Below are 14,269 nucleotides of genomic sequence, written 5' to 3' on the forward strand. Positions count from 1 at the left end.
TGTATGTGAGTGTGTTTGTGTGTGTATGTGTTTGTGCATGTGTGTAGGTGTATATATGTATATGTGTGTTGGTGTGTATATGTAAGCGTGTGTGTTTGTGTGTGGAGGGTATGTGTGTGTGTGTGTAGGCATGTGTGTTTGTGTCTGTGTGCAGGCATGAGTGTGTGGGTAGTTGTGTGTATGTGTGTGTGGGGGGTATGTGTATGTAGGCATATGTGTTTGTGTCTGTGTGCAGGCATGAGTTTGTAGATAGTTGTGTGTATGTGAGTGTGTTTGTGTGTGTATGTGTTTGTGCATGTGTGTAGGTGTATATATGTATATGTGTGTTGGTGTGTATATGTAAGCGTGTGTGTTTGTGTGTGGAGGGTATGTGTGTGTGTGTGTAGGCATGTGTGTTTGTGTCTGTGTGCAGGCACGAGTGTGTGGGTAGTTGTGTGTATGTGTGTGTGGGGGGTATGTGTATGTAGGCATATGTGTTTGTGTCTGTGTGCAGGCATGAGTTTGTAGATAGTTGTGTGTATGTGAGTGTGTTTGTGTGTGTATGTGTTTGTGCATGTGTGTAGGTGTATATATGTATATGTGTGTTGGTGTGTATATGTAAGCGTGTGTGTTTGTGTGTGGAGGGTATGTGTGTGTGTGTGTAGGCATGTGTGTTTGTGTCTGTGTGCAGGCATGAGTGTGTGGGTAGTTGTGTGTATGTGTGTGTGGGGGGTATGTGTATGTAGGCATATGTGTTTGTGTCTGTGTGCAGGAATGATGGTGTCTGTGTGTGGGTAGTTGTGTGTATGTGAGTGTGTTTGTGTGTGTATGTGTTTGTGTATGTGTGTAGGTGTATATATGTATATCTGTGTAGGTGCGTGTATGTATGCGTGTAAGTGTAGGATACTGACGCAACCTGGAGACGGTTTTCGCTAGAGGTGCAGCATCGTGAGGACCCGGTCGACGGTGATGCTACGGAGGGTGGCGGTGGGAAAAATGATAGGACATCAAAAACAGTCAAATGAAAGCAATAAGCAATCGTGATTGCTCAAAAATAAAAATAATTAGATGCTAGACCTTTTGTTGGGCAAATTCTCCGAAAATGCTCCCAAAACTATCCTTGAAAAAAGTTTAAAAAGCCTTTTCCAGATATTTCCAGTGTTCAGTCGAACTCTTTTAAAAAAGGACTCAAAAAGCAAACCGAAAATTTCTCATTCATTATCCTTCCAACCACGTGACATTAGTACTCGTTTTAAGAAAATGAATGTATGAGGCCACAGGAAATTTAAAAGCAAAATTTTATTCGTATTCATTTAGAATTCCAACAATAGAATAAACATTTTAACTGCCGGAACGAACTTTTCGCAAAAATTGCAATGTTACTTAACTTTTAGTACAAAAATTTGAAGATCATATTTATAATAGTGAATATTTTTATTGCTTTCGTTTGACTACTTTTTAAAACGTTCTTTTTTTCAAAAAAAAAAAAACTAATACTAATAAACGAGGAAAAACGTAGCCGATGTATTTCTCCCTCCTCCCCCTTCTTTTTCAGAAATTTAACGGCATACTTGCTTTTTTTTTTTTTTTTTACAATTTTTTCTACCTAAGAGGGGAAAAAAGGAAATATTAGTTTTGATGCATTTTAGTTGTTTTTACTTCCTTTTACAAAAGAGGAAGTATTGTATTCGCGAAAAAAGTTTCACTCAAAAATCGGCCTTAATATCCAATTTTCTCACCCTCGAATGAATGTTGATTTTTTTTTTCGACCCGACCACACGTGGATATATGCCTAGGAACCTACAAACACCCGAAATATCCATTTTGACGACCCCCGAGTTAATTACAACGAATTTTCTCGTGACGTCTGTATGTACGTATGTATGTGCGTATGTGCGTATGTATCTCGCATAACTCAAAAAAGGTAAGTCCTAGAAAGTGGAAATTTGGTACGAAGACTCCTAGTACGACCTAGTTGTGCACCTTCCGTTTTGGTTGCATTCGGATGTTCCTAAGGGGGTCTTTTGCCCCTTTTGGGGGGGAAATCATCGTTAATTTCGATAACTCAAGTGGTGTTATTGTTTGTCAGCGATCTATCGCCAGTCTTTTGGTCGCCAAGTTTTGTCGCCAACTTGGCGACAAATTTGGCGATGTTTATTTTTTTTTAATTCTAAATCTGGTTTCAATTTGGCCACTGTTGGTGATATTTAGAGAGTCAAGTATTGAATCCTATTAAAACTGCCAATAATGAGAAAATGACATTAAATTGGAGTAAAAGGAAGTCATGTGATGCACACATCAGCTCGTTTAATGGAATAATACATAGGTAAATTAGAGGTCACCAACTATCGGTGTAAAATTGAGCTTTTCAGTAAAAGGAATCAGCAAGAACACATTTGAAGTAAACGGCGGATTGCATGGAATTTTCAAATGTCCAGATAAGACGAATCCATGTGAATAAGGGGGGGAAAGTAAAAATTTGATGCGCGTATTCTGCTTATTTGAATGAGACTGCTTCTGCAAAAGCTGACATCGGTAAAAAAAAAAATAGATTCGTTCATTTCCGGCTGTAAAACGGATGTTTGTCTTTCCATACAATCCGTGGTCACACAGTAATCCATTTTATTGAATCTGTTCTGAGAATACTATTCCTATTCCTATTCAGAGTCACAACTGACTACAACTGTATTTATGTCGAGGACTGCATACTAAGTGTCTTGCCTCCATTATGTTATATACCGATAGATGGCAGCACCATCACCGGATCGAACAGTTAATGAGAATTTAGAACTAGTCCAGGGGCTAATAGCTACCTGGTGCTAGCACCCCCAGAGGTATCGTTTCGCTTGGAGGACATGGAGACTACGAGCCTATTTAACGTCGCCCAGTCTCCTTTAATGACGACGGTGGGACTTCGACCATCGAGGATCGAACTCAGGACCCTCCGGCCCCGAATCCGACACTCTACCGATCGGGCTACCACGGCCCCTTCAATCTGTTCTGAGAATAGTTTTTATTATTTGTAGACTCAAGTGATGCCACAAAAGAAATCACAACTGAGATAAAGTATGCGTTTTAAACAATAAACGCTGCAGACGATAAATATCACTCGGTTTCTACGTTATATTGGATTTTGATGAAATAAGTGCAGTTTGTTTATACTTTTCTAGTGGTACCCGCACGGCTTTGCCCGTAGTAGAAAAGTAAACGGTCGTGTGGTTCGCCTGTAGATTTACAAATAATGGATGAAGAATGCCTCGCCAATTTTTCGATGGTAATTTGCTCGTCCATGTTATGGTAATTTATTCGTCCATGTTATGATAATTCGCTCGGTAAAATGTTCTTAAAATTGGAATAGAAAGAGAACAAAATCGAATTTTCAAAATATCGCTTCGAGATGCTCACCCACATGCATGAATTCATTTTGTGCCAAATTTCATGAAAATTGGCCGAATGGTCTAGGCGCTATGCGCGTAACGGAGATCCAGACAGAGATCCAGAGAGACAGACTTTCAGCTTTATTATTAGTAAAGATTTACTCAATTCTTAGTTTGATCAAATTTTTATTTACTTACTAGCTGCGCGCGTTGCTACGCCAACAAAAAAATACATCATTATACTGATTTTCATGACAATCGGTTGAACGGAGCAGAAGTTGCTACTCTACAGTGCCACCTGGTGGCGAGTGGCTTCAATGAGCATATTATGCACCTTCTCCGTGGAAAAATACATGTATATAGCCATTTTCATAATAATCGGTCCAGGTATCCAGTGACTCTACTCAAATTTTGTACTCACGCAGTTTGCGAGATCAATCCATCGCTAAAAATATCAAATAGAAAATCCCCCCGTTGCATGAAAAGCCATAAAACAATAAAGAAAGAATTTATTTGTTCAAACTCAAGAAAAATGGCTTCTTATCAATGAGATCTTTCACGCGAATTCATTTCTGCATTTTATTCGTATTTATCCAACGGATTGTGACTTAATTTGGAATAAAAAAGGAACTATCGATCGGATTTTTTTCGAACTGATTTATAAACATTCCCAGTACCAAAAATAACAAACGGTGAAAGTTTCAGCCAAATCTGCCAGGTAGTTTTTGAGTTCATGGATGACACACAGACAAACATTCATTTATATATATATAGATTGCTTCCACAATGGTGGCCCAAAAAATCGTTTCTTACCTGACAACGCATATTTTTACTATGCTGCTTGTTATCGTGTTATTTAACTATTTATGAGAATCTTTTTTCCGACAAATTAGATCCACCTTAAGGTTTTTCTTGTCTATTTATTCTGCATTATTCAAATCATGAATCACAGCTTACTCAACCCTTTGCCGATTTGTCTACTGTTGATTTCACAGCTTTCGCAACATCATTCAAATATATTTATCCTCGGAGAATTGCGCCATGATCTCCTTTTCCAGTTACTTCGGGTCATTGTATACACACATACTTAGGTATTTTTGTATAAAGGGAGAGAAATAATACACGGACACAGGGTAGATCCAGACTAAGCAACATGAAATTATTTCTCATTTTCCTCGTCATCTGCAGCATCACGTGAGTTTTTATTATTATTATTTATTTTATTGAGCAATCACGATTGCCTATTGTTCTCACTTGACTGTTTTGTTGTCCTATCTTTTTATTTTCCCACCGCCACCCTCCGCACCATCACCGTCGACCGGCTCCTCACGATGCTGCTCCTCTAGCGAAAGCCGTCTCCGGGTTGCATCCATGTCCTACACACACGCGCATACATACACAACTACACACATATGCACGCACACACACGCACGCACAAACACACACACACATACACACATGCATACGTGCAGACACCTACACATACACACACACAAAAACATATACACAACTACTCACACATTCATGCATACATACAGACACCTACACATACCCACACAAAAAAACATACACATACACACAATTACTCACACATTCATGGTTGCACACAGACACAAACACATATGCCTACACACATATACACATACCCCGCTCCCACGCACACAAACACTCGTACACACAATTACCAACACTCATGCCTGCACACAGACACAAACACACATGCCTGCACACACGTACACATATCCCCCACACACAAACACACATTACCCCCCCCCCCCACACACACATAAGCCTACATACATACACACACTCGTGATTGCGAAAAACATAATTTGAATTCAAGATGTCAAAATTCAAATTAAATTTTTCGATACTTGTTTTATTTTATTATTTATTTATTTTTTTAATTAATTAATTTATTTATTTATTTTGTTGAGCAATCACGATTGCTAAGTGTTTTCACTTGACGTTCCGGTTCCTTTTCCGACCCCACCGTCCTCTGCAGGCGCGGCTCCTCCGTTCCTGAGCACTGTGCCCCGGAATCCGCTTCTCCTGGTCGGTGGGCATCCATGTCCTACACACACGCACGCTCATACACATACACACTCATACACAGTCACACAGGCGCCTTTACACACATACAAACACGCCAACGTGCATTCACACAGGTCTACGCACACACACAAGCCTACACATACACAACTATACACACGTAACCGTCCAAGGGGAGGGGCAGGCTTGGAGGGACAGGAGCCGTTTCTAGAAACAAGTGAGTAGGGTCCTGTCGCAACTCGTGATTACGAAAAACAAAATTTCAGAGTTCAAATTAATTTTAAATTCCGCTGAATTTTAAGCCATAGTGTTTTTTAATGTTAACCATATTTAACCATATTTTATGTTCAAATCATGTTAATAGGAGTTCTATCACATCAAAACCTCAATGTCGGTATTCAAACAAATAACAGGAGGATGGATTGGCAGTAATGACACTGTCTCAAAAAAAAAAAAAAAAAAAAAAAACACTTTTAACTATTAACAAGTTTAGAAATGCCAAAGCAAATCACAATTCGTTTCTGGAGTTTTTAAATATTTTCGCAATATACTACCCACACAACATAAACTGGTGGAATAGACGTTGAAAAATCGTCGAATCTGGTCTAAACACTCGTCTATAACTGATCTAAAAACCGTCTCTAACTCGTCGAAATTTCCCCTCAGAACAGTCGAAAGTCGTCTTGTTTACGTCGAAAAGACGACTACAATGGATGAAAAATGGTGGAACTAGATCAATAATGGATGATATCCATAGCGCTAAGTAACGTTACAAAGCACAGTTATAGATAATCTAAAAAACGTCTTCTAGGTGCGCTTATTAACGCAGCACACCTTTTTTAATTCTGGACTCTTAACTGTAATGTTTATACGACACATTACATTTTCCTTAACCTTTTAACATTCATACATTTTTGTCTAATCTGCCTGTTCAATTTTTTAGTACTAATTGCAATTACACTATTAAACTTAAAACCTTATTTTCAATTTTTCATGTGTGCAAGCTTATCTTTTGATCCAACAGTCTTATTTCCTACATCATTTTGAAACAGAAATCATCAACAAGATGAATATGCTTATCGAAATCAAGGCGCTATAAAACAGACGCTAAAATATCAGAAGTAAAAAGCGGTGCTGCTCAATGTACGTTGAAGCACGTGCTTCAACGCTAATAATATAGCAACAAGTGTTGCCAAACATGTCAATTAATTATAAATATCATAATTGTCATTAATTTTTTTAAATAAAGTTCTACAGCCCTTTAACCGTTGTTCTCTGAACTAATGAACTATTTTTAATTCACTTTTCGCAGCAATTAGCACCACCGCAATCCGCTCTTACCCATCACTGTTTGTGTTGATTCTACTGGACACTTCTATTCGACGTTTAGTAGACGATCCTTGTGGATGATCTAATTTACGTCTGTAAAGGATAACTAATAGACGTCCAATCATAGACGTTTAATAGAACATCTAGACATAACGCTTATAAGTCGTTGAATAGATATCACCTTTAGATGTAGATGAGTATAGATGAGTTTTAGATGAGTTTCGACGAGAAATAGTCGTTTTATAGACGAGTGTGCTGCGTGGGTACTTAACACAGAGATTTGGCTGTGGCACCCATTTCAACGTAGAAGCGAAGACTGAATCTATATAAAGCAAAGGATTTGGAAATTTCATCGAAATTCCAGCCCAGAATACCTCGATAAATAATAGCTATCGATCGGGTTTTTTCATAAATCCGCTACGTTAAATTTTTTTGATACAAAGTAAAGGATCCTTTTAGATCCTGAGTTTTTGAGTTCAGGATCCGACTGCAATTCGAAAAAGTAGTTGATAGAAAAAAATGGAAAAACTAAGGTGCACCACTCCGGATAAATATCAGTTTCTTTGTCTTCCAGGTTCCCACCGATACTAGCATCAGGGGGAATAGATGCAGGTAAAAGCGGCGGGAAAACTGACGGTGTTGCTCTAGTACACCTCACATCTTCACACCCTAAAATCCGCCGTGACTATAGCCGTGGAGACGCTGGCGATTATAGAGACTATGGCGGCTATGCTGGTGGCGATGGTGCATACCTCACATCTCCAAACTCCAGAATCCGTCGTGACTATGGAGGTAGAGGCGCTGTCAATTTTAGAGACTATGGCGGCTATGCTGGTGGAGATGATGCATACCTCGCTCCTCCAAACTCCAGAGTCCGTCGTGACTATGGCGATGCTGGCGATTATGGAGACCATGTTGGCTATGCTGGTGGAGCTGGTGCATACCTCGCTCCTCTAAACTCCAGAATCCGTCGTGACTATGAAGGTGGAGGCGATTATGGAGACTATGCTGGTGGAGATGGTGCATACCTCGCTCCTCTAAACTCCAGAATCCGTCGTGACTATGGCGGTGGACACGCTGGCGATTATAGAGACTATGGTAACTATGCTGGTAGCGATGATGCATATCTTGCATCTTCAAACTCCAAGTTCCGTCGTAACTATGGCGATGCTGGCGATTATAGAGACTATGGCGGCTATGCTGGTGGAGATGGTGCAGACCTCGCACCTCCAAACTCCAGAGTCCGTCATGACTATGAAGGTGGAGGCGCTGGCGATTTTAGAGACTATGGCGACTATGCTGGTGGCGATAGAGCATACCTCGCACCTCCAAACTCCAGAGTCCGTCGTGACTATGGCGATGCTGGCGATTATGGAGACTATGCTGGTGGAGATGGTACATACCTCGCTCCTCTAAACTCCAGAATCCGTCGTGACTATGGCGGTGGACACGCTGGCGATTATAGGGACTATGGTAACTATGCTGGTGGCGATGGTGCATACCTCGCATCTTCAAACTCCAGAGTTCGTCGTGACTATGGCAGTGAACAAGCTGGTGATTATAGGGACTATGGTAACTATGCTGATGCATACCTTGCATCTTCAAACTCCAGAGTTCGTCGTGACTATGGCGGTGGAGACGCTGGCGATTATAGAGACTATGGCGGCTATGCTGGTGGTGATGGTGCACACCTCGCATCATCAAACTCCAGAGTCCGCCGTAACTATGGCGATGCTGGCGATTATGGAGCTGCTGGTGGTGAAAGTGCTGGTGCATCTTCGCACTCCAGGGTCCGCCGTGACTGGAATGGTCCTGGTGGTTACGGCGCTTGCGGCTATGGTGCTGCTTATTGTGGAGGCCCTGGTGGTGCCGGCGGTTATGGTGAATATGCTGGTGGTGCTGCAGGCAACGGGGGCTATGGCGATTATTCCGAAGGTTATCAGTTTCCGGGTAATGTCCATACACGGCCACCCTGGATGTGGGGCTAGGTGCTGTCGTTCATAGACAGACTTCGAAACTTCTTTGTAAACAAAGGTAAGACAAAAACTTGTTACTTCCTTTTACCAAAAAGGAAGTATTGTATCGGCGGAAAAAAATTTCACTCAGAAATCGGCTTTAATTTCCATTTCGCTCGCCCCCGAATGAAGATTGAGTTTTCTATTCAACCCGGCCACACGTGGATATATGCCTAAGAACGTATAGACACCCGAAATATCCGTTTTGACGATACCAGAGTTAATTACAACGAGTTTTTTCGTGACGTCTGTATTACAGTGACTAGAATACCTAGTGTGCCGTTCGGCGCGAAAAAACTAAATACGAAACTAAGCCATCCAAGAGGTGGCGCTAATATCGATAGCGAGGTAGCTGTGAGTATATCGGAGCGAAAGTAAAAATTCATTTACTCCCTTATTTTTCGCGTTTTTTGATTTTTTCAGCACTAAAAGAAGGAGATGCGGAAAATATTCATATTTAATTTTTTTTTAATCATTCGGTCATCTTTTCTATAGAAAAATTTGGAGCAATAAATGGATTGCTGTCGTTAAGATGCAGGGTTCCCGATAGAGCCAAGGCCCGATTATGGGGGGGGGGGGGGGGGCTAGGCCGCAGCTTTTTTTTTTTTTTGGAATCCTCATGTTTGCAAACCTTACTAATTTAGCAATCGGTTGAAGCAACTTCAACCATTTGGTGGGCCTTAGGCCAGGGCTTAGTTTGCCCTGGATAGCGCGTAAGAATCGCGCAATTTTATAGGAAATCTCACTCAAAAAATATTTCGATGTGGGACTTTCTCGCGATTTTTTCACCCCTGTTAAATTGAATAAAAAGGTTTTTAAAAAATCTCTCAATTTTTGAATATCTCTCTAATTTCAACAGAGGGCGAGTTTGAGGGCGGCACCTTACAGTGATCATTATTCCTGAATTTTATTTTAGTGCAAAAGTCTGATAATTTGATGTTAGAACAGTCAGGATATACTTGGGATTGCATTCGGAAAAAAATTTTAGTTCTCCCCACATCATTTCACATAAATTTAATAAAACTAATAACATTTTCAACGCGTTAATAAATATAAGTAATGTACGTTCTTGAGCCAAATGCGAATAAACATTGTTCGTTCGGTTTACAGCAATGTATCTATTATTATTTTCTAAACACCTTTAACTTTTAATAGAGTTTGCTTCAAACCACTAGGAGAATGTACAGTAAACATAATTTACACATTTACTAAAGAAAAGAAAAAACATTAATTAAAAAAAATAATAATCAAAGCATTTTTAAAATGCTTTTGTAGTTATTAAAGCAAAAAAATAAAAAGCATGGCTACTCTGAAATTGACTAAAAAACACGACCATTCAAATACAGGCTAAATAAAAGTAGCGCCAAATATCGCCCCTCCCCGAAAAAAAAAAAGGAATCATTCAGCATAGAACTCCCTCCACCACCGCTTCCAGACAAATTGTGTGCATAATGAATTGCAATAGAATTTCACGACAGGGGTAAAATTCTCTTATTATTATTATTATTTTATTAGTATTAAGGATTGTTTCATTTTTCCCTCTAGCTCTTTTCTTGCAAGGTTTTTTTTTTTTTTTTTTTTTTGCAAAAGTATTTTTCTACTTGTATAATGAATTTTTTAAAATTTCAAAAAAAAAAAAAAAAAAAGAAAGAAAAACTTTTTTTTTCTTTTTTAAATATTAGTCGAAATGCCCCCCCCCCCTTCGGGCTGCTATGCTACTGGCGAGAGCCACCCATGTCAACCCCTTGGTATGTTACTGCCTTTGTCGATAATTCCTTGACATTTCTATCACCTTATAGGTTAACATCATAATATCATAAAACTAGATAGGCTTGGTTTCGAGTACCAAAAAAAAAAAAAAAGCACCGAAGAACAATAGCGAACGGCACACTATCCCTTCTAGCCACTGTTAAAACCATTGAAGTTTACCTCGCTGTTGGATGGAGCGCCATCTAGTGGTAGGCTTGGTTTCGGGTACAGAAAAAACGTCGCAGAACAATGGCGAACGGCACACTATCCCTTCTAGCCACTGTAGTCTGTATGTGCGTATGTACGTTTGTGCGTATGTATCTCGCATAACTCAAGAACGGAATGTCCCAGAAAGTTGAAATTTGGTACGTAGACTCCTAGTGGGGTTTAGTTATGCACCTCCCTTTTTGGTTGCATTCGGAATCTTTTACACATTTTTCGGGGAAATCATTGTTAATTTCAATGCAAACTGAAATGGTGTTATAATTTGGCAAACAATTGGCAATATATCGCCAAGCTTTTGGTCGCCAAGTTTTGTCACCAACTTGGCGACAAATTTAGTGTTTTTTTTTTTGAGCAATCACGATTGCTTATTGTTCTCATTTGACTGTTTTTGGCGTTACGCTGATTTTTCCCACCGCCACCCTCCGCACCATCACCGTGGACCGGCTGGCTCCTCACGATGCTGCTCCTATAGCGAAAGCCGTCTGCATCCATGTCCTACACACACGCGCATACATACACAACTACACACGCGCACACACACACACACACACACACACACACAAACACATACACACACACAAACACTTACACACACGCATACGTACAGATACCAACACATACACATAACCCGTACACACAAGCACACACGCCTACATACACACACTCGTGATTGCGAAAAACATAATTTGAATTCAAGATGAGAAAATTCAAATTAATTATTATTATTTTTAAATCTCGTTTCAATTTGGCCCCTATTGGCGATTTTTAGAGACCACATTTTTAGAGTTAACCATTGAATCACATTAAAATTGCCAATATTGGGAAAATTAATTAATTTTTTTTTTTTTTTTTGCTTCGGTTCGCAACAAACTTGAGGTGAAAATATTTGAAGTGATTCTTTGCTCACTCCAAGTCCAAGGCACTATTATCATTAAATTAGCGTAAAAGGAAGTCATGTGATGCACACATTAGCTCGTTTTTCACTAACTCGCTTCATTGCCTACGTAGAATGCGTAAGGATCTGAAGACGGGGAAGTGACCGACGTACTGTTCAGCTCCGACAAGTTGAGCTTTGGCCTTGAACAAATCCATTTCTTTCAAGGGAGAGCAATCAGTAAGAGGAGGCATTGTTAGGCGTAGAGCCCCTACATATACCAGGCCGAACTGTCCGCCATTTTGGATCAAAAGTCGGAGAAATATTACCACACTAGATGTGTTTTCGCTTCATTTTACGTTAGCGTAATGCATTCGTTTTTGTCCCGAATTTTTATTTGAACTACAGAGTGTCATATTTTGAAAAAATAAACAAACCAACAAAACATTAAGAAATCGAAAACATCTCAATTGGTGAAATATTACATATATTATTATTATTCGGTTATTTGTATGTTTAATTAACTTGCTAATTAATTATGAAACTAGTACTGCTTTACATTATTAATGCTCTTAGTAATATTAGTGTAACTATATATTTTTATGTGCTGATACTGTATACTTGAATTTTCAATAAAGTGAATTAGTCCTATCTTTGGCAGCATTGCGCTTTTGGATCTTAGCAATTAATTTATCAACTGATTTAAAAATGTAACAGTTGTATAAAAAAAAAACAAAAAAGCATATTTCTTGAGACTAAATTACACCATAGCAATAAAAGTAGTTTCGAGAATTTACATAACAATGTTTACTGCTTTCGCAAGGCCGAGTTTTAGCTTCGGATTTCCAGCAAATCGTCAATAAAATTGATTTTTTATCTTGGGTTATTAATTTTAAAATTTAAAGAAACAAAGTCCTTTCTGTGAACTATTAGCACAGTACACTGCGGCACATTCACTTATTTTTTATGATCTTAATCTTCTTTCTTGCGTCTTTTAATAACTCACCCTGTGGCAGTGGCTCAAAAACAGACGGTCACTTTGATCCAAAATGGCGGATGCGTTAGCTCCCTAGTTGTAGGGGCTTTAGTTAGGTGTAGTTAGGCCACCCTTGCAACCCTTTTATTGGCGAGAAAATCCTGTACCGCTTGCTAATAGTTGGGTATAGTAATATTATTCGCCAAATGAGCAATACACTGCCAACTAAATCCGCAAGTTCTTAAGACGTTTTTTCTCACCCCTATTTCAAGTAATAGATTCGTTGAATCAATCGGGCAGCGGCTTGCCAGTTTTGTGGACAGTACACTATCGCAAATGCGAGGTACCATAAAAAAATTAACAAACTAACGTACGCTATCGCCAAACAATGTTTCTATAGTTAAGGCAAATCTAACCTAGCAGCATTGTGAAGGTTACGTAGATCCTAATCGTACCACTAAGATTTTGCGGAGGGTAGGTTTGCCCCAACTATAGGTACGCGACTTTAAACAAACATGGCTGCAATAAATAAATGAAAAATAGTCGCCAAGATTAAAAGTGTGCCAAGTGACGAACTTGTAATGGAAAAACTTTACGAAACTTCGAATTTATTTTATTACTAGTGGTATCCGCATGGCTTTGCCCGTAGTAGAAAATTAAAAGGCCATTTGATTCGCCTGTATATTTGTAAATAATGGATGATGAATTTCTCGTAAATTGGCCATGTTCATTCGCTCTCCCATGTTACGGTTCCACGTCATGATAATTTCGTAGTTTACTCGTCCATCTTATGATAATTTTGCTCCGGAAAATGTTCCTAAAATTGGAATAGAAAAAGAACAAAATCGAATTTTCGAAACATCGCTTCGAGATGCACACCCCCATCATGCTACAAACTAATTCTGTGCCAAATTTCATGAAAATCAGCCGAACGGTCAGGGCGCTATGCGCGTCACAGAGATCCTGACAGATATCCGGACAGAGAGACTTTCAGCTTTATTATTATTAAAGATTTGAATATCTGTTCAGTAAAACCAGAAAATGAATTTATTTTATAAATTTATAGTCATGCATTTTCGTCAAAAACATTCATTAATAGTTGGCCATTCATTTTTACAGCTTCAAGAACTCCAAGGTACAAAGAAAACCAAAAGATGCTCGCAGCAGCGCCTCCCGAGGACGTCCTCGCTTTTATATTCTTTTACAGACTGATGATTCGATTTTTTTAAATATGCACTCATGAAAGGAAAATAGCCAAAGCAACTTTTAAGACTTTTGCGCAATGTAGTGGGTGTCCTAGTGCAAATAAAGCTTCAAAAGGAAAATAGTGCATGTTGTTTTTAAGCCTGAAACCTTCTTTCTGAGATAAAATACTCATGCATACAAAATTGTGACAAAAAAAAATAATAATAATAATAATTTAAATTTTGACATCTTGAATTCCAATTATGTTTTTCGCAATTACGAGTGTGTGAGTGTATGTATGTGTGTGTGTATATGTGTGTGCAGGCATGTGTGTTTAGGTGTGAAAGACCCCCTTAGGAACATCCGAATGCAACCAAAAGGGAAGGTGCACAACTGGAGCCCACGTACCAAATTTCAACTTTCTAGGACATGACGCTTTTGAGTTATGTGAAATACATACGCACATACATATGTACATACAGACGTCACGATAAAACTCGTTGTAATT

At 39.1% G+C, this 14,269-nt stretch overlaps 1 protein-coding gene across 1 annotated transcript in view; it reads left to right on the top strand.

Annotated features, from left to right (window-relative positions):
• Positions 1-8,725, top strand: part of LOC129232645 (uncharacterized) — a 40,363-nt gene extending 31,638 nt beyond the window's left edge. The window contains exon 4 of the mRNA XM_054866777.1: positions 7,312-8,725. Within this exon, the coding sequence (XP_054722752.1) occupies positions 7,312-8,725 (1,414 nt within the window). The remainder of the gene's footprint in view (positions 1-7,311) is intronic.
• The last annotated feature ends 5,544 nt before the right edge of the window (positions 8,726-14,269 follow it).

This window comes from Uloborus diversus, unplaced genomic scaffold, assembly GCF_026930045.1.
Source record: "Uloborus diversus isolate 005 unplaced genomic scaffold, Udiv.v.3.1 scaffold_13, whole genome shotgun sequence".
Lineage (NCBI taxonomy): Eukaryota > Metazoa > Arthropoda > Arachnida > Araneae > Uloboridae > Uloborus > Uloborus diversus.